Raw genomic sequence first — 23,079 nt, forward strand, 5'->3', positions numbered from 1 at the left:
CCAAAGGAATGGCCCCTTTACACGGAGTCATTGATGTAAAGGCTTCTTCCTTTTCTGCCTGCAGCCTCTTCTCTCCACTGGTCTAGACCCAAGTCCTGGGAGTCTGACAGGTGGAGGGTGCAGCTTTCCCCACCTTACTTTCCCCTGGGCACCTCCTTCTCCTTCAGGAAAACGACAAAAAGAAACCTCAAGCAATCTGATTCCTAGGGGTCAGCACATGTACTGATCAGATCACTTCCTGGTGAGGCTAAGTCACAGTTGACCTCATCCTTTCCAGCCCCGGGTTTCATCTGCTTTCCCCACCCGCCCCCCACCATTTTTTGATCATCTGAAAGGTGTTTTTTACAGGGATTTCCATAGAATGTACTTCCAGGGCTTAATCCATGTTCTCCCACTTCTGGGATGACTATTTTGAACATCAGTTTTCCAAATGATGGATGGGTCGAAACAGAAGCATAATTGGGTACTTGTTCCTTATAAAATGGGTTCACATTACATTTCCTGTCTTGTGAAGTGGTTAAAGCCCAAAGATAAAAGCTGCTCACCTTCACCCTATGATGCCTGGTTGCAGGAATGATCTGGAGGGCCCCCAGGTACAGGCGTGAGAACAAGCTCTCTTGGGAAAAAGAAGCCATGCTTATCCTGATTCTCTGTACCCTGTTGACACTTGGCTTGCTGGGACATTGATGGGGCCATCGAGCATTTGCTTTCGAGGAGTCACAGTGCCGTCCTACCTACTGGGCAGCATTTAACTGGGAGAAAACTCTTTTGAGTCCTCCGCCCAGACTGCTTTTGTAAAGCAGCTAAATGAATGATTAAATCAACCAAAGTAGCTAGAATCTTCAATGTAATTCAAATCTTATCCCAAGTCCAAAAGGAAGAGGCTGTATTTGTTTGCTCCATGTTTTTAATCTGAGGCCATTAGTAGTAACTTCCTGGCAACATGGGCCTGTCCATGATCTTATGGAGACTGGTGATTTAGTTAGTTGATTTCAGGATTGTGAACACCCATAATAATTTGGCATAAAAATATCTACTAAGTGTATTATTGCGATACCATTTCAAGCCATTTCATCTAGTTGGCAATTTGATCATATTTGGGATATGATTACTCAGATGGAAAATTAGTTTTATCTTCTAAAATAGCCTATTTAATGACAGTTTTACTTAGAGTCTTTGAAGGATTAAAAAAAAATTGACCATGAAACACAGACATTTGTTATTGAGATCAATGGTGAGAAGCCTCCCTGGTTCAGTTTAGAAGGGTTTGATGATTGTCTTCAAAGTGCTTGGCAGCTCTAGGACAATAAACACTTTGAAGCCCAATGCTTTGTCATTCCCCTGCCTCAGGCCTGCCCTTTCTGGCATACATTAGCAGTGTTTGCTATTTCTTTCTTTCTCTCTTTCACAATGGAAGAGTTTCCCCATAATGAATGTTTTTCTCCCATGTGAGTACCAAGCTTTTCAAACAGCTTAAGCTACGGTCCTGAACTGTATGGACAACTTCATTAATGAAAGGCGTACTCCCTGGGATCGTTGGTGCCACATTATTGTATTTGTCTTAAAACACTGTGTCCCGCACATGACAATGATGCGGGCACCACCACCACCATGACGGTCAGAATGACAGTAGCAAATTAACTCTTGCCCTGGGTGGCTCTTTCGATGCTCTTTTCTGACAGTGATTTAGACCTTCTCTCAACACTTCCTCTAACTGCTTCCCAAGCAGAAATCAGTTTCTTAAAAAGACGATCCTTCATCGTTTTTATTCCATCAGTTGGCCTAATAGTTCCCAAAACTGCTTTCAGATTTTAGCTGCCAAGTCTTCTGCAAGAAAAGTACTTCTCTGGTGTCCCTCTAGTGAATTGAAGGCGTGGTAGGATTCCTAGGATGACAGGCTCTTCTCAAAAGTGAACAGTCAAGCGGTGCAATCATCTATATCTAAGAAGTCTTGAAACAGCTCTGTGAGCCTTGCTTGTGGATAAGCAATTTGTCTTCCTTATTTTTTCTTACTGTAGGCACTGGTGACATGACAATTAAAGAAACCCTGAAAGGGAGTTATGGAGAATTTCTATGGATCCTGCCTTTTCACGGACCAAAGAGAAGAAAACATCGGATCGTAGAAGAAACGCCAAAATTCTTTTAAGGGAGCAGACACTTGATTTGATGCAGGAAGGAATTACTGCACTGCTCTCTTCCCTTTTGTTTGAACACATCCTCAGACAACTGATTTCTGAGAAAGGACCAAACCTCTAAATGAAATGGATTTAGATGGTTCCTTTAAATGATGACAAATTTTCTCTCTCTCTCTGCCCCCTATATATGTATATATACATCACATGTTAGATGTGTAATATATGTATTACATGTACATATATGTTTTTACATGTACACATATTTATATATTTTTCTATAACTGACTTGTTTTCTTTTAGTTATTTTTTCTTACTTATGATAACATCCGTATAAATTTCATAATAAAGTTACTCATTTGTAATTCAGTGGGGTTTTTACTTAGTTCCTAATATACATTCATTATTAAACTTGACAGGAAATGAAGGCTAATGCATGTGCTAATGTGGGCACATACACACAATTACACACACGCACACATCACTGAGCCCATACAGTAAAATACTTCGGACGAAAGGTTTCCTCTAGCAAAATATAAGCATAGAAAAGACAAATTAGTAAATATAAAGCAAAACTATAACAATTCTCTTTTTCTAATTTTAGAAAATTGTAACTTTCCTACCTAAAACAGATAAGAAGGGTTTGGTATGAATTTACATAAACTGGGCATTTCACTTGGAGATAAGTAAACTGTCTGGTGAGTATAAATAAAGTACCTGTGTTAAAAAGTTAGAAGCGTGTTCAACACTCAACCCTCACCTCCACCACCACCTTTTTTTCCTTGGAACATAAGGAAACTAACAAAAAAAGAAATGGAAGTATGGAACAGCAAAAAAAAAAAAAAAAAAAGAAATTAACTTGAGACTTGAATACAGACCTGGCTTGGAATCCTAGTTACAATTAATGCTACTTAACCATGCCTCAGATTCATCTGTGAAAGCAGGGTTGTCAATATCTACTGTTCTGGTTGGCTGAGACAACAATGTGGGAACAGCAAATAAGATGATGAATGGAGACATGCTTGTTCACAGGGGCATTTATGGAAGTTAGTTTCTCCATATAACCTCTGGGATGGGCACAGATAATAAAGAAAAACCTATAGAAGAAAAGGGTGTACAATCAATTCATTCTGGACTGTACTTGTGTGATTCCAAATTGGTCTGGTTGGTCCCAGTACTTTTCTTTCCTATGTATGTAGTTCTTGAGCCCTGGTTGTTCCAAGCAATTCCAGTTTTTTTATCCAGAAAGAAAAGGAGGAAGAAAAAAGAGAGGGAAGGAAGAAGGAGGGATGGAGGGAAGGAGAAAAGTGGGAGGGAGGGAGGAAAAGAGGGAATGTCTCTTTATTTCATGTTACTTGCCACTACAAGAATTTTCCCATTGAGAAATGGGAAATTTTTAAAAAAATGAATCGAATATAAATATTGCTGGTCCAAGTACCTGCAGCCCATTACAAACCTCTGCCATAGCAATATATATTATTTTTCTATATGCACTCTCAATTCAGCTTTTGTTCTCTCTCTCCCATTCGATCTATTTTTCTCATACTCTTCCAGATAATTACAGTAGAAATGAAATGATCACCCAGCAAACGACGTGGCAATATGTGTGCAAGGTTGATCTTGGGAAACCAATAAGACAAAAAAATAAAAATAATAAATCCCAAACAGGTCTTTTTATTTAACATAAGGCCAAAGAAGCTATCAGGCGTTGCTGAATACTGTCCACTAACTGTACAAAATATTGACTGCATGCCTCGCAAACACCAAAATATCCGCTGGAATGCCATAGAAATAAATAACTTCTGCTATAAACACATGAAAACATATCAAACTGTTATCTCTTTAAACATATTGTAAATAAAAAAATTACCAGTACTTCTACACAATAAATATTAAGAAACCATTGACATAGTTGAAATGCACTCATATAAATTAACAACTTTAATTACATTAGCCAAACAGACATTGGTTAAAGAACTGCATGTAGTATGCCAAAAAAAAAAAAAAACCAAAAAAAAAAAAAAAAAAAACCAAAATCAAAATCAAACAAACAAACAAACAAACAACATAAACCACAGAACATAAAAGGTTTTAAAACAAAACAGGCTTCAGATTATCTTGGCTTTCATAATTATATTTTTCTTTTAAAGAAAAATATCAACCCATTGTCAATGCACTGTTTTCCAAAGCATTTAAATAGAGGGTAAACCCCATTGGAAATTAATACAGAAGAAATGATTCACTTTATGCACAAAAAATAAATAATAATGTAGCTGAGACATGTGGTTTGCTTCTGCTCTTGAAGACGTGAACAGCTTCTAAGCATTCATTTTTCTCTGACCCATACAACAGCTTCTCAGTGATAAAGGGTTTAATTGAAACACACACAGTGTCCACCCCCAAGACTTCTGCCCACTTCTACAAGTTCCATTTATTGTGTAGGTTTTCAGGGTGACGAAGTTTTCTCTACCTTGAAAAGGGAAGTTGCCAAAAAGCCCACAGGAAATCATTTTATCAAGTGAACATGATAATTTGAATCTAAGCTTAATACCTTCTCTGATTTTTAGAGTCATCTTGATGTCCAATCCCACGAGGGTGACAAAAAATTCACTTGCTCTATCTAAGAGGAGGAGGCAGGTACTCTCCTTCAAATCAGTGTGGAATCAATCTTAAATAAGCATGAAATCGGCTGATCTTCAGGGACAAGAAAATCCCAACTCAGTGTGCCAGAATTCACCTTACTTTTTGGAAAAGAAAAGAAAAGAAAATGTTAATCCAATCTACAACATATTTATCATTCTTAAAAAAATATTTGGTAATAAAGGCTTTTCAGAGCTTTGAAGATTGGTGTGGGTAGATTTTTAAAAGCCTAGAGATGGCCCTACAGAAAGAGCAGGGAGATGCAAAGGTCAGGTGAAGCCACGCTTGTTTTAGGAAAACAGACAAGGAAGACCCAATCTGGTAGAATTTAAGAGCTTTTTCTTTCGACCTCATGCTATTCCTTGAAAAGTGTGGCTGTTCGCAGAGCTGCATAACTTCCAAGATTATTATTAAAGATAGTAGTCATTTATCATGTTATTTCAAGGCCGTATACACTTAATAAAATATTTTGGTTAAAGTTCAAAGATGTGTAATTTAATGTAAATGAAATCTTCCCATTAAAATATTGTCGTATGGAATATCATTTAGCTCTGCTTCTAATGACTGTGGCCACTCATCAAACCCCATCGTACTTTCAATACGTCCAGGACTTAAAGGCTTTAGTAGATGGCATACGTATTTGAGATGAGTGGAAGCCACAAAGGGGGATCCGCTGTTTTTTTAATCTCTTTTTGCTTTGGCCATCGCCTGGGTCAGCTCTGTTACCACACAGTGAACTACGACTTGGCTTCCCAGGCTATTTACAGGTTCTCGTTAGTTCCAGTGCCAAAAGAAAGAGGCAGTTCAACAAGCCCTCCAACCTCTAGACTTTAGTAAATATAGCCAGGTAACGACATTAAATCTGCCTCCATACAGCCTAGTGTGATAGCAGACTGATCTAGTCTCTTTCTCAAGAAGAGCTAAACCACCTTGAGTAATATCTGGCTTCTCACTGATATTTTATTTTCCTACTATTAATATTTTTTAAAAATCTATGAATTGACATAGGGCTGAAAGCTTCAATGTTTTGCAAAATGCTAATAATGTAATTTTCTGAACTAGACTTTGTTTTTCCAACTTTTGCAAACTTCCAACAAGTCAGTACAAATAAGGTTCTGTATTTTAAAAAGCACATAAATGAATAACTTCTGATCTAGGCAAGCTAAATACTGTAGAATAAATGAGTAACCATTTAGCTTTAAGCATGTACTTTGATATTTAGAAAACCAAGTGGTTTTTGTATTTTGTTTTTTTTCCTTCTTGCATCGAATCAACGCGTACCAATGTATACGTCAAGAGTTTTGGCTGGAAATTAAAATAGTCGCAATTTTTACTACTGCCCCCCATCCCTGCTCCCCATTCTCTTCCTTACTCCTACTCTCTTAAACACCTTTTCCCCGAATTATTTATCGTTTTACTAGCGACAACGTGATTATTGAGCCCAGCTGTGCAGGAAGTATTTCTCACAACCAGGCCTTAATCATAAAAAAAAAAAAAATAAAGCAAAAACCCAAAACACAACCACCTCTTTTACCCTGGCCTAAAGGTTAATTTTTGCCTGAAAAGCTTCTGATTTAAGATTGATTCCAACAGATAATACATATGCTATCCAAAACTAATCAGCCTAGATTGAACGTGAGTTTCCTGTTTTGTTTTCCCAGCAGGGAGTAAATAACTTGTAGAACGGGGGTGGAGGACAAGAAACAGGAGGGAATTGGATCCCTGTACATTGAAAGAGGGTCTTGGTGCATATTCACTGGAATTCCGAGGCTTTTTCCCGTCCAAATTTCTGAAATGTGCCCACCTAGTTCAGAGTAAAAGCAAAAAACGATAGCCTATCCTTCTTAAAAATACTGTGTTTTGCACACAAACATTCATTGCTTTAAGAACATTAAAAAATGACAGCCTGAAGTGCTTAAAATGTGTATGGACACGCTGCGCCACATGTATACATACACACAGACATGCATGTACCCGAGCACTGTATATATACACATACAAGCATGGAGCGTTCCATGAATCTGATTGACCTTGATAGCCAACAGTGTACAACTACTGTACATCCAGTATGAAATGTCCTGTTTCGTGGATGTAAAAGGAGTCAAAAAACCGGACTTCTCAGGTCTTTCAAGCCTGAACACAATCCACCTACTCAACCTTGGATCCCAACCCCTGACTCATTGACGGTTAATGATACCAACCACAGACAGACTGTTTAAAGGCTCACACAAATGTCTTTGGTGTATGTGTCTATTTTTTTAAGGTACAAAATAATAATAATAATTAGAATTATAATAATAAAAATAGCTATTTTGTGTGCTGTAGCAGTTCTTTTATAGCTCACATTAAGTGCAGCTCAGAGCCCGCCCCGCCCCACCCAAAGAAAATACTTGTTAAATAAGGATTAGACAGGTCGAACACCATTGTAGTGCAAATAGTAAACGATTAAAAAAAAAACACAACATTTACAAAATATAGAAATGTTTGGATCCAACAGATGGACAAACATATTCCTTTCAAGTATCTCTCCTTGAAGAAAATAAAAATTAATCAGGTTACTCCCAATACAAAAAAGTCTCTCTTTTTTGTTCTCTCTCAGGTAAACAGTTTCAAACCTATTAGGTTGCATAGTTCTAAGATCATAAGCACCTTAACGAAATGTAACTTGGTATTCTTTTTTCCTTTGATCTTTCGTGCTTCCCATTCTTGTTCTCAATTTTTTTTTCATGTTGGTTTTTGTTTTGTTGTGGAAGTGGTGCAGAAAAAGAAGGTGTGACCACCTGCACACTAGTGTTCTTTTACCAGAACGTGTGCGTGTGTGTGTGTGGGGGGGGGTGTGGAAATGCCTGTGTGTGTGTGGTGTCTGTATGGTGTGTGTGTCTGTGTCCGTGTGTGTGTGTGTGGGGGGGGTGTGCGTGTCTGTGCGGCGTGTGTGTGTGTGCTGTGTGATGTATGTGTCTGTGTGTTTGTCCGTGTGTGTGGTGGGCTGTGTGTGTTTGTGTGCGGTATGTGTCTTTGTGTGCGTGCACGGGCTGATATACACAGAGAGAGGGTCACACAGACATACCTTACGACCTGGGTTACTGGGTGGGAAAGTGCCTATAACTGGCCCTTTCAAACGCATGGCTTTCTAGATGCTATGTGGGTTGCGTCAGCCCACATTACTGCAGGCCGGACAAGTTGACTTCGAGGCTCATACCGAAAGGGAACCGAAAAGGAGAGGACAATATTCCCATTTGAGCAACTGCTGTCACCCCTTGAATGCCGGAGGGAGAAGTGAAGGGTACCCCATTTTCCCTCTCCCCCCAAATTCCCACCTCCTTCACTGTTTCATCTCCGAGCCCTGGCTAAGGAATTTCTCCACATCTTCCTTCATCCGCTTCAGGTTTTGTTTTTAGTTTATTTTTGTTTGCTTGTTTAATTTCTATTCTTCTGGTTGTTTCGGTCAGAATCCTTCAACATGTCTTCATGTCACCACTGTCTTCTCTGGACCCTCTTGCCCCACCCCCACCCCCGGGCTGGGCGCTCTACGAGCAACCACACTCCTCCACAATCATGTTCTGGATGTCCTTCTTGATGATGTTCTGCCCATCGTCATAGTACAACATGGACATGGGCCTCAGCTTGGTGGGCACACAGCACGACTTGAGGTTGGCAAAGGGGCTGTGACCCCGCAGGCGGTAGTGGTTGATGACGGTCGAGTGAAAGGAGAGCGACGAGCCCGACGTCCCTGCTATGTGGCTGGGGCACTCACCCTCGCAGTAGTTGGCGTGATAGCCAGAGGGGGCGATGATCCAGTCATTCCAGCCAATGTCCTTGAAACTAACAAAGAACTGTTTCTTACAGCAGATGCTGACCTTGCCGTCACACTCCAAGCCCCGCCGCCGGCGCCGGTGAGGATGGTCTTCAGACTGGCGGGCCTGCAGCATGAGGAAAGGTCTGTGCGACTGTTCCTTCTCCTCGTCCCCTCCCGCCCCTCCTTCTCCGTCCCTCCTCTTCCCTTCCCCCTCCTCTTCTCGCTTCTTCTTCTTGCCCAGGAGCACCAGGCTGGCGCCGCTCTCGTGGCACTGATCACAGGCAATCCGAATGTCCAGGGAGCTCCTGCCCTGGTCCAGCAACCGCTGGATGCAGCTGGAGACGGGGAAGATGTGCCAGGTGCTCTTTCGAGCATCCACCACCTTCTCTGATATCAACACTTCATTCCTCTCCCCCCTCGAGCCCACTTCCTCGGCCTCCTCCCCAGCGTCCCAGCCGCCCTGCGGGCGCTTCTGCTGTTGAAAAAGATGGATGGTGACTTTGGTCCGGGTCCTGTTGGCCTTGGGGACTTTCAGGAAGAGCCAGATTTCTGCACGCTCCACCACGGACAGGTCACTGCCTTCTTTGGAAATCTCAAAGTGCAGCGTCTTCCTGGCTGTACCTGAGGACGAAACAGCACAAGAGAGAGCAGGGACACTGTGAGTTCTGGGGTTCACGGCCACTCCCTAACTTCAGGCCAGCATGGGGGCCTCTGTTACACACCATCTCCAACCGGGCTCCTGAAATGAAGGCCCACAGATCTTAAGGACGGTTTTGACATTTTTAAGCGGTTGAAGAAAACTAGGATGCTGCGACCTGTGAAGATTATAGGAAATTTAAATTTCAGCGCCCATAAAGTTTTACTGGACCACAGCTAGGCTCCTTTCTTTATAGGCTGCCTACAGCTGCTCGTGCGCTAGAACTTGGATTTGAGGAACCGTGGCCCAACAGAGCTTAAGTGATTTACTCTCTGGCCCTTTCCAGAGAAAGTCTGTCAACTCTCGCTCTAGAAAGAAGAGAGTCTGGATCTGAGTGTGTCTCGGAGACTGGGTCTGTGAACTAACTGACTTCACCTCAGTTTCATCTTTTATAAAATGGGAATGACGTGGTGACATTTGACCCATTATCCCATAGGTTTGGAAGGGCCCAATGGGATAACATAGATGAAGACACACTATAAGCTCTAGCAAGCTGTAGAAATAGTATCATCCCCAACGCAAATACCCGCCCCCCGCCCCCCCCCCCCGCTGTGTCAGTCTGCATGGCGTGTACCCACACAGCTAGCCTACTCTTCCTCCACGGCCACAACCCACTTCACTCCCCGTCATTCCTTTCCCGGGTCACTGCAACAGCCTTTTCTTTTACGTGCAAGCAGCCAGGCCGGCGTGGAGTCAGGCCCCCTCTCCCATCGTTTCTCCATTAAGCAGGTAAAGGGATCTTTCCCACAGGTGTATGTGTCTGCATCACTTGTTCCTTCCAATCCTTTACTGAGTTCTTGCTGCCCTCGGTATAAAACAGAAACTGCACAGAAGTCTGGGCTCTGCCTGAGCTGCTCCCACCTTCCAGTTCAGCTGTCTCTCACTACCCCATCGTCACGGTACAGACACGCAGCATTGACCATCTCATACAATCTCTCACCTCCAGGCAGTGACACTTGCTGTTCTTCCTGCCGAGAAGACTCCTGCTCCCCAAACACCATCCTCCGTGGCCGCGCTTAATAAGGTTTCCGTTTTCAGACGGGACGACCCTCTTCCTAAGCCACCTCTGACGTCTCCACCCACACCCTCCTGCCAGTCTAGCTTAGGACGCCCCAGGTCTGAGGTCCTGTCTGTCTCATTCACTGTCATAGCCCAGAATTTAGCAGAAAGTAGGCAATTACCTGCTTCCTTATTAACACATGGAGGCGCCCTTAGCATTGAGTTAGCTTAAGAGAGCCATCTCCTACCCCCTACATCCCCCAGACCACTGCCTGCATGTACCTGCTTCCCACTCTGAGTACACGCATCCCGAGTCCAAATCTGCCAACCATCTGAGAGTTCATCTTAGAACTCACAACTCCCTGGGGAGTTGCGGGGGGGAGGAGGGGGTCTCCCTGCCTGGATTTCTAGAGCTAACGGAAATCCAGCCGCACTTATCACTCTCAGCCCTGAGATGTTTACGGTACTATAAATTTTAGGCCCGGTTTCAAGTTCTCTGCGGCAGGAGGCAGGCTCTTCGGCGCATGGCGAGCTGTAGATTCTGTTCTTAATTTAACACACCCTGCACGGTGTGATTGTGCTAGTGGTAAATTCACGGAGGCCGGGGCCGAGAAGGTTTGCATAGGAAAGGTGCTCCGGCATCTCTGTATAAACTTGGGAGGACACTGGCCCTGATGGCGGGGGTGGTGAGGGGCAGACCTCGCATCTCTGGCGGGAGTTGAAATGAATCATGAAGTTAGGTTTATGATTAGATCACCAGAGCGGGGAGCAGTCAGAGGAGGAAACTGTCTTTTTTTAGGAAGCACGATGACTTTTTTTTTCCAAAATGGGAATCCAGTACTCTCCTTTGCTAAAGAACGGGCGGGGTGGTGGGGGGTTGGGGGGGGAGGGGGATGGTAGTTATTGTTTGTCTTTTCAGAGAGCAAAAGAGGAGAGTCCAGGAGACCGAGCTTCACCACTGAAATCTAAAAAGACGGTCGGCTGTAGACTTAACGTGGTAGGGTCCTGCCGAGACCGGAGGAAAAAGCTGCCGGAAGCTGCCCTAGGCTCTGCGAACCGGCCGGGAGGACAGTGTGGTGCCCTCCAGCTCCAGCACATCCGCCCTGCTCCACGGAGGATGTTAACAAGCTCCCCGCTGTTCTCCCTTCTGCTTCCGAAACCCTAAACCGCACAGGGTGCCACTCTAAAGACAAAGAGGTAGTAGCTGCAAAATTAGAGAAGGCAGAGGCCACAAGGTTCTGTTTTGTTTTTCTAGGAAAGAGTGTGAAACGGGAGAGTCTGTCCGTCCCCAGGCTGGGAGAGCCCTCTGGGTTTGACTAACTCATTCCCACAGGCTCTGCTCTGCCGTAACCCATGTTTGCCAGTGGCGCGCTGAGGGTGAGGGGACACGGTCCCCGGGTAAAGAGAGGGTCCAGGCGGCATTGTGGAGCCACCCACACTGGACTTTCCTCGAATAAAATCCAGAGAAGTCTACACATGCTGGGAGGAGGTGGTGAGATGCTCACTGGCCGACCTGTCCAAGCGACAGCGCGTGCAAATTGCCTTTGGAGGGTCAGCGAGGCCGAGGCCCCTTGCTTCCAGCAACAGCCTACAGGGCGGCCCCTCATTTCACAAGAGCTGGCTTCTAATGCAAGATATGCCTCCGCCCCTTCTTCACAGGCAGCCGTACTGGGAAGCAAATGATTTAGTGTTCCTGAGAGAGGATTGTACAAAGAGAGTACTCATTAGAGGGGGCTCAATCTGTCAGGTGCTGTTATATTAGGATCAGAGAGTCATCATAAAATGACTTTCATCCTGGTCCTGGCTGGCAATTAACTGCATGGCATCGCCTGCGTACTGGGAAGAGGCACCGTGCTGAAATATGCATCGGTTTCATGATCTGAGCAGAGGGACTCGGCTTCCCTGTATTTGCCTCCACTGCCTGCGTACGGATCTCTCCCCCATATTTCTGACATTTGGATTTTCCCCCTACTAATTGACATGCCTGTCGCCTCCTTCTCCTGGTGTCCATTTCTGGAACTGCTATTTGTATATTGCATGAGGTTTTATCAGGGAAAAAAAATAAAACTGAGATCCAATTTCACGAAAATGCTGTTGCCATAATGCTCAGGAGAACGGGGGGAAGAGAGAGATTCAAGGCTTCCCAATGTCTACCTTACATGCAGGTACATTTTCAAAGTTCTATTGTATTCTGACTTATTAAGCAGTGCATATTTTTTTTTTCTTTTACATCTAGCTTTCATTGCAGAAGGGGGTGGGGAGAAGGAGACAGCTAGACGCTGGATGGAATTCATATATACCAGGGCTGTGGGTCTCAGAAAGATAGTACAACCCTCAAATTTCTTAGGCATGAAAAATATAAGTAGTCACTTGATTATATTTGCTTTATCTGTGTTCTACCTGAGACAGATGGCTATACTGCAGTGATGCTTTCAGCATGCTCCAATCCTCAAATCTCTACGCACAGCAACTCGAAAAATGGAAGGAGGTTGCCTAAGGCTGAGGTGTTTAGGATCAATCGCTAGTCAGTTTCAGGTTTGACTTAAATATCTCCTGCTAGAAAATCTCGGAATGGAAGTCTTCCCATAGTGCTTTGTGGTACAGCATCAGTTTATACAGGTGTGCACTGGGTTCCTACACTGTTACCTACCTATCTAGATATAGCTGGAGGCTTTGCTAACCTTTCATTACCTACTCTCTGATAATATTCTTTTCATCCTCTGTGCTATTTTTTTCTCTCCCGAGGCTTGTGAGCAAGGCTTGTATCACAGCCTGCTCCGCCTGAGTAATTCACTAAGAAAGTCCCACGCAGACGCATGTGGGTGATAATATTTCATCACTTAAACCTCTCTTGAGCTCGGTGGACACATACCAAAGGGAGAGGAAAAAAGGGCCTAAAAATGGGTAGGAGGGGTGACTACTGCACCTTATAGGGGACACCTCAGAAATGTTGCCGGACGGGAGGAAAGACTTTGGAAGGCTGGAAGGGAAAACACCTGAAAGCACATTTTCCTTCGCTTTTGTGCTTTCAGAATTTTTCAAGTGTTTTTAAGAACTCACTCACTGAACCGGCATGCCAAGGGTTAAGCAGCCAAGCTCCTGGCTGTTCCCCTCCGCCCACATCAGGATACAAAATGCTGCTCCATCCTCCCCATAACCCCCGCTCCAGCATCTCAGGTTCATGGGCGCCTGAACAACGCCAATGAAATAAGCAATACTAACAAGCAGTGTTTCATTTGTGATATGGTTTTTCCCTCACCGGGGTCCTGCTCAGAGTATGCTGCCCTTCTCCATGTGGGTAATGATTAAATCCCTGACGTTAATGTAAAGAGCCTTGTTGTTTATGGAGAAGTTAAAGTCACCATGGGGGGTGGAGGGGGGTGGAGGGAAGCCTCCGGTGTAAAACGCGGCTATGACTTTAATTTTCCGTCCTTCATCAAGGTTTCCCTGTGCCTAGACGTGGTATAGTCCTTGGTGGGAGAATACAGAGCTAGCATGTGTGTTCCCTGAAGCACTAATTTTGCATTTGGACTGTTTCCAGGGGTTTCTGCAAAAAGCAGCAAGTGAGGCCTTAAAGGTTATGCCTCCTTTAACCTACAGGAGAGGGTCTTGCCTGTAGCAGAACTACAAGTTTGGTTATGAATTAGCTTTTGATTTTTTTAGCCTGAATATCTTTTCTTAGGATGTGCTGTTGAATTGTAAATGCTCAGCCACATTCCTGCATCTTTCATTTAAAGGGGGATGAAAAACTTTAAGTATTTAGAGAGAAAGGGATTTTAGTTTCCTAAAAGAAGCAGAAAAAAATTCTGAAGGTTCAACCCACAGTCCTTCAGAGACTTCTTTCAAAGTTCCTGAGAACTCTTACACTGCGGATTTTGGAGCTAGGAATCAGTTGGGTAGGAAGTATTCCGAACGACAGCGAAGAGATCGTGCCTGAGTATATTTTAGCAGAAGAGGGGGCAAGACGAACACGTGTCTTCAGGAAAAGTCCTGGGAAGGTACGATTCCTGGCTCTCCAAATATGAAAACTGCATTTCTACCCTGACGCTCTACCCACACCCCGACTCCAATGCACCTCCTCCACCGGCCCAAACCACTAACACATCTCTCTTCACATCTTTTCCCAACCATTTCTCTCTACACTCCCGGTTCAGAAACAAACACATCCTCCAAAGCCGTAAGCTCTGTTCCCACAAGGTGTTAAATAAATAGACTTTCTCCTCCCTGTTCGAAGTCACTTGTCATTTGTCGCTGTTGAAAACCGTTGATAAGACAGGACAACTAGGCAACCACATCAGGGGAGATGGAAGAGGTTTTTTTTGTAAAAGCCCAGGCGGCCGTATTAGGGAGAGATGTGTGAGCAAAGCAGTATTGCTGATGATTCATGGTCACATTTCTCCCCGCTCTGCTTTGTTTGCTTCTGAAATTTATCATTCCTCTGTCTTCCATAGAGCTCCGGAATGTTCACATGTATCACTAGAATTCCCATTTCCTTTCCTTCTGTCTCATTTAAAATGTTACAGGTAGTAGTCATGTCCTCCCAACCCATAAAATCCTAACTGTTCCTGCAGAATGATAGGAAGGAGGGGGTAGCTGATAATCACCAAGATTAGGGCGATTCAGGCTAGGGCTTCCAGTGGGTGAAATTGTGTTTCCCTAACAGATTAACTGGTTAAGGAGCAAAAGTCTTTGGAATGCGCCCTCTTGTGGCCGATCACTTCCCACTATTCAGCGAAGAACGTGTGTAACCCCTAAAGACACCCTCCAGTGAGGGTGAATTCCCAGGCAAGTTCAGAAGACTGGCGTGGGGTGATGGGAGTCAACTCCACCTTGAGACGGCTTTCTTGGGGTGGGGGAAACTAGTCATCCCGGCAAGCTGCCTTCGACCCCTGTTTGGGAACATTTGTGTACATTTCTAACTCAAATCTTCTGTACCTATTATCTTCCAAGGGAGGAGCTTTATGTGTTGCTTTCAAAGCCACATGGCTGGGCTATGTGAGCATTTTCTATTTCTTGGTGCTTGATTTGTCTTTCTTCCCCTATCCGTTCTTCAACAAGTGCTATCAACTGCTAACTTCATTACCAGAATCAGAGTATAAATTTGGCCTCATAGGAGGACTCAAGGATACAGTGTTATTGTACTTTGACCAGCTATTGTCACAAATGAAAAAAAAAAAAAGAGAAATTAAGATAGAGCTGTCAAGAAGACCAATGATTTTGACTTCAATGACAACTATGGTGATAGCTGGCTTGGCCCTACCCATCTCTTCCTCCTTTCCTTTAAGGTGTTAAAGTAAACAACAGAGGATTCTGTTGCCAGCCTTGCAAAGAATACAGTCACCTCGGTGAGCAATCTGGGGTGACGGACTTGAAAATAATTTTTGTTTGTGGGAATACATGTCAGAGAGCCTGAGGGCAAGGCTTCGCTGCTTAGTCAATCACAACTCATATCAGCTTTACCAAGATGGGGTGCTTTCCACCTAAGCACAAGGGGACAGACTCAGTTCAACAAGTTCCTGGCACTTGAGTTTTTGGAGTTCCTCAACTGCGGTGGCCATGTCTTGGCCTTATTCGACCATCCTGATGAGCAGAGGCCACAATTAAACAGGAATCCCCAAATGAGGAATCTTGAGGCTGAAGGATGCATCTAGGGGCGAACATCTGTGACATGCATGCAGGTGACAGATGACTTACTGACTGGATTCTATGCTGAACAGAACAGTTTCTAAAGAAAAGAAAAATGAATGCCCTTTGCTAGCCCCCAGAACCTTGACGTCTGACGTCGTCTGAGCATTGCTGAGGTTGAATTGTTCCAAAAGTAACAAGACATTTTCGTATATTCACTACAATCATCCCGAAGATAAATCTCTTTCCTGGGTCAGCAAAAGAACAGCAAAATACTCACATGGTACTTACTCTATTCGGAGAGTAGATTGTCCACAGAGCAGTCGTTTTTGTGAAATCATACAAAATCGACTTAAAGTTGAGGCGTGAAACTTCTCAAACAAGAAGAACAAGCAAGCGCGTCATAAACCTTTTCTAAGAATCCAGCGGCTCACCCAAAGTCAAGTTGTGAACTCAACCAGGAGGACTCTTGCATTACAGACCTTAAACTTTAGTCAACATGTAAGACAAATGAATCCACCTTTTCAAAAAGTAGCTCAATTTCTTTCAAACTAAACACCTACCAGAAAAGATCTTTTGAAAAATGACGAGATTTCATATAACTGAGAAAAAGATTGGCACCGAGATGAGGGCCATAAGTAAGAAAGAAGGTAAAAAGTCAAATTCGTTTACTGCAAAATCCCTCAGTGCCGAGAGAGTGATTTGCTACACAAGTCAGAGAAGTCAGAAAGTGGGCATATTGCTAGCATCAGGCGTAGAGTTAAAAGTGGCCAAAGGCAGAGGTCTACCTAGTCATATGATGTGGGAAAAGCCAATTGAGGAAGAGCTTCAATTAAGGCCATTCTGTGTGGCAACTGGTATATAGGAACATATATAGGGTCCCTCTGTGACAGGAGCAGTCCCTAGACCACTGGAATCCATTCCCCGCTCAGGACCCCAGGAATGGTTGAGAAAAACTGGGTGGTAACTCAAAAACTCCAACCTGCCTTTTTTCACTCAATAAGCTTCACAAGATAAAGTCAAAAGTATCATGTCCTTTGCAGCTGCATCAAAAAAAAAAGCTTTAAGCGAAGGAAGTCAGACGTTCTTGAAAAGAAAGAAGCTTCTGGTGAGACAGCTCAACTGCCCCGCAGGACACACCAGGGCTTTTCCTACGAGGGGAAGCCAGCAAGCCTGCAGGCTGTCTCCCCCAGAAGGATGCCCAGGTCTCTCATAGTTTTCTTGGAAATATAACATCTGAGTCAACAGGTTTTCAGGACTGGAAATTCTGAGTGTTGCCTTCATTGTTTATACTGCTGTGGCAAAAACTTTTAAACAGCAATGCTGGGAGTCCCGGCATATACTTTACTGGCCATATGCTCCACCAAACAAAACAATGGCATTCCTTTCAAATGGATTTGGCAAGGGAGACAGTTCTTTAGCCTGGCATTACCATGAAAGTAACATGAAATGAACACATCTGTGTGCCTGGGCTGCATGCAGGGGCTTGTAGGCTGGCAAAAGGATCTGGGTCGCCTAACTGTAAAAACAACCTGGCCCCCAGGGTCTCCAGCCCGCCCTTTTGACAGGTAATTTTTTTCTTCAGCAACAGGTTAGCTCGGTCCTGAGCCAACGGTGAGAATCTATTTATTAAAGTTCTTCCTCTTAAGGATGGAGGGAGCCCTCAGCGTAGTATCTGAGAGCACTTTGTCAAGGTTGCATTCCTTGGCCGAGAGCTCTTAGTAACTTTACAGAGAACAAAACTCTTTTTTTCTCTTTTTTTTCTTTTTTTTTTTGGTTCAGAAAGCAAAAGTCAGTGCTCCGAAAGGGACTGCCGGTTCAGTGTCATCTGTTCCCTAACCCCCCCAGCCCCCAAAGTGGCTTTTCGCTGCCTCGAATGCGATGTTTGTGCTCTTACAGGCAGAATTTCTAAAGGTCAACATGACTGTCACTAATATGCCCTGCTTCTCGGATGTGGCCCCTGATTGGATTTTTTTAAAGAAAAGGGGTTGTTTTTAAGACAATGACTTCATCTGTGCCATGCCGCCCCGATCCCGCGCTCGCCGCCCCTCCCCTCCCCCCAGTAAAAACTTGGGATGGGGTCCGGAAGCCTCCAGGCTCCCCCCGACCCCCCCCCGCCCCCGGCCAGCACCCCAAAACGCCCCGGCTTTCCTCCGGGCTGCTCTGATCTGGTTTCCCCGGCAGGCCGAGGGAGCCTCTCTCAGAGCGGCTTCCTGCTCCAGATCCGGCCCAGAGCTTCCTCCGGGGCGACGGGCTGAGATACGCAAGTGTGACCTCGCCACCTCCTGCCGGGGCTCAGCCCAGCAGCCCAGCAGCCCAGCTCTGTGCGGCCCTCTCCCCCTCCCCTGCCGTCCCCTCATAACTCCTGACCTTGCCCGGCAGGGTACCCCTGGAGGGCAAGAAGTTCCTCCCAGGACTGTCAGAGCAACGTGACCCCCCCCCCGCCCCATCCCCCCAGGGCCGGCACCCACCTGACTCCGCGAACGTGATGATCTCCGAGGTCTGCTCCATAAGTTCATTCATTTCTGCCCTCCTGCCGATGTCATCCTCTATCTCCACGTACCCGTTCTCCCCGACTTTGCCCACATGAAGCTTTCTGATCGCGTTCAGAAGCGCCGCCTTGGGTACCGGCTGGGTGACATCGGGTCTCTTCTTCAAGTGCAGCATGTTTAAAATGTGCTTCTTGACGGCCTCCACCATCTCCGGCTGAGAGTTGGGTACGTCCTTTGGGAGGGTGGCCAGCGCACAGGACGGGCAGTCGGGGGTTGCACTGTGCCCCTCGGATCCCGGGGTGGGGGAACTCCTCACTATAATCCAGCAACTCGCCAACAAAAATCCTCGCAGCCAAAGCAAGGGCATCCTGGCAGCAAAAGTTGTTGTGATTGCCCTTTTTAAAGGCTCTGCTTTTCCTCCCCCCCCACTCACGCACAGGTTTTTTGTTTTTTTTTTTTTCCTTTTTGGGTTTTTTTTTTTTTTTCTTTCTCCTCTTCAGTCAATTCTCTGGAACAAGAACAAAAAGTTTTCTGTGAAGTTTTGTTTGCAGGTTCCCTCTCTGAATGCAGTCAGTGCTGTAGGTTTGTAGCTGTCAGGGAGGAGAGTTCTGACTGTCTCCCAGTAAAAGAGAAGGAGGGAGGGAGGGAGGGAGGGAGGGAGAGACAGGGTGGGGGGGGGAGACAGACAGAGACAGAGAATGGATGGGAGGGAAAGAGAGACTGGGAAAGAGGAGAGAGGGGGAGAGAAGAGAGAGGGAGAGAAGGGGGAGAGGGAGAGGGAAAGAGGGAGGGAGGGAGGGAAGGAGGGAAAGAGAGAGAGGGAGAGAGGGGGAGAGAGAGAGAGAGAGAGAGAGAGGGAGGGAGGGAGAGAGAGGGAGTGATTGGCCCTAAGTGAGTGAGTGAATGAGAGGGAGGGAGTTCGTCTGTGAGTAAAGGCTGTGATTAGGAAGGGGAGGGGCCGCTCTCTCTGCCAGGCTGCCTGCCTTCTCCTCACCGCTCCCTCACACACACCTCTCTTCAAATATCACTCTTCTCCTCTGCAGTTCTACTTTCCCTTCTGAAAGAAATTCTCCTGATTTGCTGCTGATCTGGCGCTGCTTCTTTCCCCTTTCTTCCCCTGCCCAGTCCCCTTGCTTCACCTTCTTCCTCTTTTGCAGGGGAAAGCAAAGCCCCAGTCAATGGCCCGTCTCCATCAACAGGGAGGACCAGACGGAAACAGCCTGCCCCCAGCACCCCTCCATCCTGCCCGGCCACAGCCTGGAAGGTGGGGCTTGGAAAGAGGGGTCACCGGGGGCAGCCTGATCTTGCTGGCCAGAGGGACTCCTGCAGACCCTCCTTTTCCCCCATTCATTCATATTGCAATGTTCAGGGCCATCCACACTGGCAGGCTATCAGAGGGGAGTGCAATAGAACTTTCGTTTGGGGTCATATAATGCACTCTACTTTTCCCAACTGCAAAATGCAGCCGGGCATTGAAAGATCCACAGGCAGGCAGGCAGCGTGGTACATGCTCTTGTCCTGTGAAGCTCTGTCCCCTTCTCTTTAGCCGCCGCCCCTCCTGCCCGGCACACACACTCCCGGATGACAGCTCACCACCGCTGGCCCTGACTTCACAGACAAAATGCAAAATTCCATTGGCCTTTCCCACATTACTTTATACAAATAGTGCACTCCTGTGACTTGAATAACTGGTCCTAGGGGGAAAGAATCTCTAAAATATATTGGCAAATTATTTTCTCTGTCATGTGGTAGTTTGTTCAGCCTGCCCCCTACCCCCATCCCGGACCAGTCTGTTCACGGACTGGCCTCTTGATGGCTTCTTTTTCTCTCAAAGGAACAGCACAGATGAAATCATCATGGATTTCAGTGTTCACGGAAAAAGAAAAATGTGAAATTTTAAACAATGCCTCTCTGAGTTTTTTTAATTCTCCTCCCCCCCTGCCCCCCCCCTTTCTTTTTCATTTTCTGTCTTATTGCTTTTATCTTGAAGAAGTATCTTTAAGAGGTCCATCTGTTAAAGCTTTCCTTCCCTCTCCGGTTTTTTTTTTTTTTTTTCCCCCACACATAAGCCCCCTCAGTTTCTGTAGATACAGTCAGCTTATATCTGACACCCAGTGTGTTCAGAGCATTTGAGTCAAGCAATGCACTTTGGGTAGGAAAAGTTAATAAACAGCATTACTTGCAAGCATAAGAGCTGAGGGCAAGGGGAGGAGGGTGAGGCCAGTGTGATACTAAGTTACAATTACAGTTTGCACAGGTAACAATGCTTTTCTGAATTGGATACCCTGCCCCCCTTTGCTGAAGCATCTGCCTGGGAGACTTTGTCTGTTACCATCAATTACACTCTGCTATTATTGTTAAGATTTTGTTGACCTTCCCTAAAGAGTCTAATTTTTTTTTTTAATTGGGGGATGGTGAAAGAGAATGGGGAAGGAGGGGGAGCATTTGTGTTCACCATTGCTTAATAAAATACCCTGGAAATAGAAGACTTATAATCTACCTATTTGGCGTCACATATGCGATACCCAAAGCATTTTGTAGCCCAATTAAGTTTTACAAGAGAGGCTGAACTAGAACTCAAAGTTTCACTACTACAAACAACTTGAGAGTCCAATAGCTGCATTTAGATAAGAGCAACTCATCATTTGAACTCTCTCTGTATGTGAGTTGTGTGTGTTCCCTGAATTTACTCTTTGTGAATGTAACTTAAAAATCAGCTTTCTCTTTGGCACAGGTCCTTGTATAGAGGTGCTGAACTGGGTTGTAGAAACACATCATCTATTTGCACGCTCTACTATTAAAAGCTCTACTAACTTGCTTGCATACGTAAAAAGGTACAGATCACAATCTGCACGGAAGTGCCAGTAAGTTGTAAAAGTCTTGCTCACCATCCTGACTATGAACGTGGAAAGAGCTCAGAAGTAAGAGTGAAAAAGCATTACCTTTCCGGTCCTCTCACCAGCAGACTCTTGTCTCATGTGGTAAGAGCTGTCCAAGTTCCTCTTCATGGTATTGGCACTGAGCAGTTTTATACTGTACTACTTATTTGTACAGTCACACACGGGTACCAGTCAAGCAGAAGAGGGCTGGGGCTTTGTTTGGGATTGGTTAGAAGCAGCATGACATCAGCAGATGACTGGTTTTTCCAGTGTGAGACATATTTCATAACTCATTATCTAATGGAAAGCCTTTCTTGGCTGCTGTGACACTACTGGGTGATCACGGAGGCAGTGAAAAACCTCTGACTGACTGGACTCCCTTTTAGAAAAATCCCGGAATCCAACAGCTCTATCTCACCGAGGTTCCAACTTTCAACTTTTCTTTGACCAATCATATGCACACACTTCTCATTATATTCAGGCTTGGTTTTATATCTTCACATAAAACATCTGTTACTTCATGACGTTGCCTCTATTTACAAAGTATTTTATCGTTTCTAACAGGGAAGAAAAATTCACAGTGCTCTTCAGAGAGATTCTGAGTTTACTTTTTAAAATAAGATAGTTCAGGAAGCGGAAAAAAAAAATAGGAAAATATGTATACCTATATGGGATGATCTCCCCTCCCCTGACTTAACACTGTTATTTTCCATCTTGAATAACTTAATTTTTAAAAATAAGATATCGTATTGAGAAAAAGAAAGGGAAAATATGTATACTTACAGGCTGATAGTCTACCCTCTGCTGACTTACACTATTATTTTACATCTTGAAATTGAATGCCTGCTTTATAAATCATTTATCACCAAGAACTTTGGAAATAGTCATTCTCTGCTAGTGAACTTGATGTGTATCCTTCCCAGTCTAACTAGCAAAAAAAAAAAAAAAAAAAAAAAAAAATACTACATCATTCTTCTTTACCAGAACGTCAAGTCCTATGATTTCTAAATTGTTACAAATATAACATGAGACTAATGAAAAGAAGTGAACGTTTCTTGAAACAGGAGTTAACTTGGTCAGGGTGTTTTGGGGGAGGGAGGAGGCAGTGTTAGCAAGCCAGGGAAATAACACAGGAGAAAGACTCCTCCGACAAGAATGCTGGGGAATGGTTGTTTGAAGGAATATAGCTGAAGCCTAAGCTGGGCACTCATGACAAGTTGAATAAAATGTGCAAAATTGGGAGCTAATGAAAGCCATATGACCAGATATGCTGTTTTGTATGCAGGATTTAACATGCATAAAATAAACTTTTCACTGTGCCCACAAGCAAAATATAGAGGCTCTGGCCTCCTGATGTGTAGTTTAAGCAGGTTCCTTTAGGACACCAGAAGTCTGTCTCAGGGGGTCTGTCTTGGCTAAACACAGAGAAAGTGTGGGTGCTGAGCTGTGTGTTGGGGTGGGGGGAGTATTCTAAGAATTGCATATGCAGAAATGAAGTAGGAAATAAAATCGTTAGGTTGTACAGGAACAGAGGGAATCTGAGAAGGAAAGATAGAAACTGGATCAGTGTTGGTTAACTCCAAAGCTGCCCATCAGTTTCAGACTGGACGGACCCAGCCCCTCTATAAGAAAGGAACTTCCCCCATCCTTTTCGCATGAGCGGCCCAGGACAGCCGTGTCCGGCCGGGCAGCTAAACGCTCCCCTCCCCCCAACGTGAACGTTGGTGTCCTGGAAATACCACCATGTTTATGAGCTTGGGGGCACACACCAACCCGGATGAGACCCTGATTCCACTGCTTACTAACCAGATAACATCAG

At 44.8% G+C, this 23,079-nt stretch overlaps 1 protein-coding gene across 2 annotated transcripts; it reads right to left on the minus strand.

The window, feature by feature from the left end:
• Positions 1-3,791: 3,791 nt before the first annotated feature.
• On the minus strand, positions 3,792-21,401 carry INHBA (inhibin subunit beta A). 2 transcript variants are annotated; one of them, XM_055085096.1, is made up of 3 exons: positions 21,324-21,401; positions 18,361-18,889; positions 3,792-9,189 (listed from the first exon to the last, which is right to left on the minus strand). In XM_055085096.1, the coding sequence occupies exons 2-3, from the start codon at positions 18,746-18,748 to the stop codon at positions 8,300-8,302; spliced, it is 1,278 nt and encodes a 425-aa protein (XP_054941071.1). In that variant the 5' UTR covers positions 18,749-18,889; positions 21,324-21,401; the 3' UTR covers positions 3,792-8,299. The 2 variants fall into 2 exon arrangements, with proteins under 2 accessions (XP_054941071.1, XP_007125740.1); XM_007125678.4 differs by lacking the exon at positions 21,324-21,401 and having other exon boundaries at positions 18,361-19,073.
• Positions 21,402-23,079: the final 1,678 nt, after the last annotated feature.

This window comes from Physeter macrocephalus, chromosome 5, assembly GCF_002837175.3.
Source record: "Physeter macrocephalus isolate SW-GA chromosome 5, ASM283717v5, whole genome shotgun sequence".
In the NCBI taxonomy this organism is placed as follows: Eukaryota; Metazoa; Chordata; class Mammalia; order Artiodactyla; family Physeteridae; genus Physeter; species Physeter macrocephalus.

Bases quoted from the DNA above. Each gene is read 5' to 3' on its own strand.
- INHBA (XM_055085096.1), bottom strand. From the start codon at position 18,748: ATGCCCTTGCTTTGGCTGCGAGGATTTTTGTTGGCGAGTTGCTGGATT. The intron at 9,190-18,360 runs GTGGGTGCCGGC...TTTCGTCCTCAG, and splicing joins CATCACGTTCGCGGAGTCAG to GTACAGCCAGGAAGACGCTG.